This window comes from Chaetura pelagica, unplaced genomic scaffold, assembly GCF_000747805.2.
Source record: "Chaetura pelagica isolate M959 unplaced genomic scaffold, ChaPel_1.0 scaffold938, whole genome shotgun sequence".
NCBI classification, from domain to species: Eukaryota; Metazoa; Chordata; class Aves; order Apodiformes; family Apodidae; genus Chaetura; species Chaetura pelagica.
This window is the reverse complement of record NW_009954221.1, coordinates 714537-718030: the sequence shown is the minus strand read 5'-3', so window position 1 is coordinate 718030 and position 3494 is coordinate 714537. Positions and strand designations below refer to the sequence as shown.

The window sequence follows — 3494 nt, the reverse complement described above, 5'->3', positions numbered from 1 at the left end:
GGGGGGGGAAGCTCATGGGAGGTGTGGGGGTCTCCTAGGGTTTCAGGGGTGCCCTGGGGAGGGGGGTGACACAGCTCAGCATGTGGGGGTGGACCCTGCCAGGGCCACACGTGTGAGGGTTAATGGTTGGACTTGGTCTTAAAGGTCTTTGCCCAATCCGAAGGATTCAATGATGTCAGTTTGTCATGGGGGGGAGCACCACGGGGATTGCACCCCCATCCAGAGAATTCACATATTCCCCTTTCCCCAGAGCCCTTTCCTTGCAGCAGGACCCTTACAAGGCTGGGGGGGTGGGGAGGCTGCTGGCAAGGACAGGGTGGAGAGGCTGGGAGTGGGGAGAGGATGGGGAAGGGACAGGACGGAGAGGTACAACATGATGCAGGTGGCAGACAAAGGTGAGAACTGGGACTCTGCCTCATCCCCTTCTCTTCCAGGCCCTTCTGTTGCCATCATCCTGCCCGAGATCGCCCTCACCTACGCCATCGTGGTCAACTGCCTGGTCTCCATCACCACCATCTTCCAGCCCACCAGGTTCATCCAACTGAAAAACAGGACGGGTGAGCTGGGCTTCTGAGGGTGGCAGGGAGGGAGGGGAAACTGCCCCAGATCTCATCCTTAACTCGCTTAAATTCAAAGTTTCTTTTTACTTTGGCACTACCTCAGGCTGGGGGATTTCCCACCAGACTGTGGGTGAGGGCAGAGCTCTGGCCACAGCTCATAACACACATTAACACCACGGTTGGACTTTATGATCTTAAAGGTCTTTTCCAACCAAAACAAAGCTGAAGGGGGGACCTTCCTACTCTCCACAACACCCCAGAAAAAGGTTGTGTCAAGGGTCAGTCTCTTCTCCCAAGTACTAAGGGATAGAACAAGAGGAAATGGCCTCAAGTTGCCCAGGGGAGGTTGAGGTTGGATCTTGGGAACAATTTCTCCCTGGCAAGGATTTTCCCCCCAGGCTGCCCAGGGCAGGGGGGGAGTCCCCATCCCTGGGGGGGTTTCAAAGCTGTGTAGATGTGGTGCTGAGGGACGTGGGTCAGTGGTGGCCTTGGCAGTGCTGGGTTGGACCTGGATGATTTTAAAGGTCCTTTCCAAGGCAAGCAGCTCTCTGAGTGGATGCCTCGTGCTGTCTCCCCGGGCAGTGCAGCGCACGATGGGCTACGCGGCCCCAGCAGGGGTGGTTTCCGTGGTGCTCACCAGCAGCTTCCTCATCAACAGCATCCACCGTCGCCACGGTGAGAGGGGCCACCCCAGGGCTGGTCACACTGGGCCTCAGACTTGCCTGTGATTTCCAATCCCCTTCGACCTGCTCCAAAAACCAGCCCCGCTAATCGGGGGGTTCAGGGAAGTGAAATCCGTGCAGAAGCAAAATTAGTGTTCATCCCTTCTAACCCACCTGGGGTTTTTTTCTTGTTTTTTTTCCTTCTCCTCTCCCCCCTGGTGGCAATCTGTGGCCTGCAGAGGAGGGCTGCAGGGAGCTGGTGGCCATCACCACCCTGGCAGCCAGCACAGCAGCCGTGGCCGCCCTGCCGCTCCTCACCATCTACCTCTGCTGTGAGTCTCTCACCCTCCCTTCCCTTCCTCACACGTAGCCAGCTGCTTTCCCTCTGTCCCCGGGTCAATCACCTAAAAACTCTTTTATCTGGCTGTTAAGAAGCCCCCCCAAGCATTCTGCACTGCCCATGTCCCCTCCCTGGTGGGCCCCAGGCCCTGTTCCCCAGGTACACCCTCCCGTTGGGTGTTTCTGGGGGCTCTCCTACCCCTTCTGACTTGTCCTTCCACAGATCACATCACCCAGGGGACGCTGAGGGAAGGTGACCATGCTTGGGTGGACAGGTAGGTCCCCTGTTGCTTTATCCATGTCAGTTCCTACTGTCTTGAAGGGAAAAGAGAAGGATGTGGAAACTATACTGAGCTTTTTTTTCAAGCTCTAGACCCCAGGAAAGTTGTATTCCAGCCCCTGATTCCACCTGGGGTTCAGTGGGTAGCTCTGGGGGAGGTCCCCATCCAGCCTGCTCAGAACTCCCCACAAATCCTCCTTAGCCTGAAGCCTTTAAGCCCCACTGCCGGCTGGTTGCCTCCCGGCACACAGGCCCAGCCTGAGCAGGGAAGCTGTGGCTGCCCCGTCCCTGGCAGTGTTGAAGGGCAGGTTGGATGGGGCTTGGAGCAGCCTGGGCTGGTGGGAGGTGTCCCTGCCCATGCAGGGGGGGTTGGAACTAGATGGTCTTTAAGGTCCCTTGCAACCCAAAGCAGTCTCATATTTGCTGATTTCCATCATTCTGAGGCATCATGACCTCATGGGCCTCCCCCAGCCCCAAACCATCCTGGGATACAGAGGAACGAGTGTCCCAGGCACTTGTGGTGTCTCTGGGCATGGAGAGGCCACCCCAGCCCTCCCCTCCCTCTGTGCATGGGGCTGGTCTAGCCTCCAGGTCCTGGCTGCAGCAAGGCTCAGCACATCCCACCTCCTGCTCTCCCGCAGGGCCCGGGCGGTGCCCCACTCCTGCGGCAGGGGTGCTGCTGCTGCCCCCCGGTAGTGCCCGGCGCGGGCAGTGCCCCACTCCTGCGGCAGGGGTGCTGCTGCTGCCCCCCGGTAGTGCCCGGCGCGGGCAGTGCCCCACTCCTGCGGCAGGGGTGCTGCTGCTGCCCCCCGGTAGTGCCCGGCGCGGGCAGTGCCCCACTCCTGCGGCAGGGATGCTGCTGGCCCCCAGTAGTGCCCAGCGCGATGGTTCTCACCCAGCTCAGTCAACTCAACCTCCCTCCCAGCTCTGATGGGCTCAGGGCTCTTGCTTTCTGCTCAAGCCTCTGCAATAAAAGGCAACACCACAAACTCCTTCTGCCTTCTTGGTCATCACTCCCAGGGCTGGGGGAGGCCAAGGGCCCATTTCCCCTTCCAGGCCCTGCAGCAGAGCAGCACCCTGAAGAAACAGCTGCAGGAGTCTCTCTTCTGTGGTTATTGCATCTTTTTGTACCCATATCTGGGTAACCCAATGCACCTTGATCCCTGGTGCAGATGATTTCAGGGCATGGGGTTTTTGCTGGGGTTTGTTGGGAGGTGTCAGGCTCTTCCCCTGAACCCAGAGGGCACCGTGCTGCCCGTCCCTTCAGTCCGGGGCAGCACCCCCTGCACCTGCAGCTCAGAGCCAGCAGCCAACCTGAGCCTGCTCTTCGAATCACTTGCTGACATGCAAATCCCTCTGCACAGTATTTTCCTGCCTGCAAGGAGGGTTTGGCGGGTTGAGCCGTGCTGGGTGTGGGTGCTGCTGACACAGGCCCCGTGCACAGGGGAGGTCTCAGTCCTTTAGCAGGAGGCTGGACCCTTAGAGGCTTTATTTATTTTTGGAGGCAGATTCGTGTCTGCACCTCAGCCTGCTCCCCCACCTTCCTGCAAGGAGGAACAACAGCTCCTGGCCCTCTTGTATCAAGAAAATGGGGGGAAATCCCATTATCATCCACAGAACACTCAGTGTCTAAATTCCAGACTCAGGAGGAGC

At 58.8% G+C, this 3494-nt stretch overlaps 1 protein-coding gene across 1 annotated transcript in view; it reads left to right on the top strand.

Moving 5' to 3' along the window:
- The first annotated feature begins 1153 nt into the window (after window positions 1–1153).
- The window catches only part of LOC104393948, a 43687-nt gene continuing 41346 nt past the window's right edge, over window positions 1154–3494 (top strand). Inside the window, exons 1-3 of the mRNA XM_010003476.1 lie at window positions 1154–1235; window positions 1462–1554; window positions 1785–1836. Of these exons, the coding sequence (XP_010001778.1) occupies window positions 1154–1235; window positions 1462–1554; window positions 1785–1836 (227 nt within the window). The remainder of the gene's footprint in view (window positions 1236–1461; window positions 1555–1784; window positions 1837–3494) is intronic.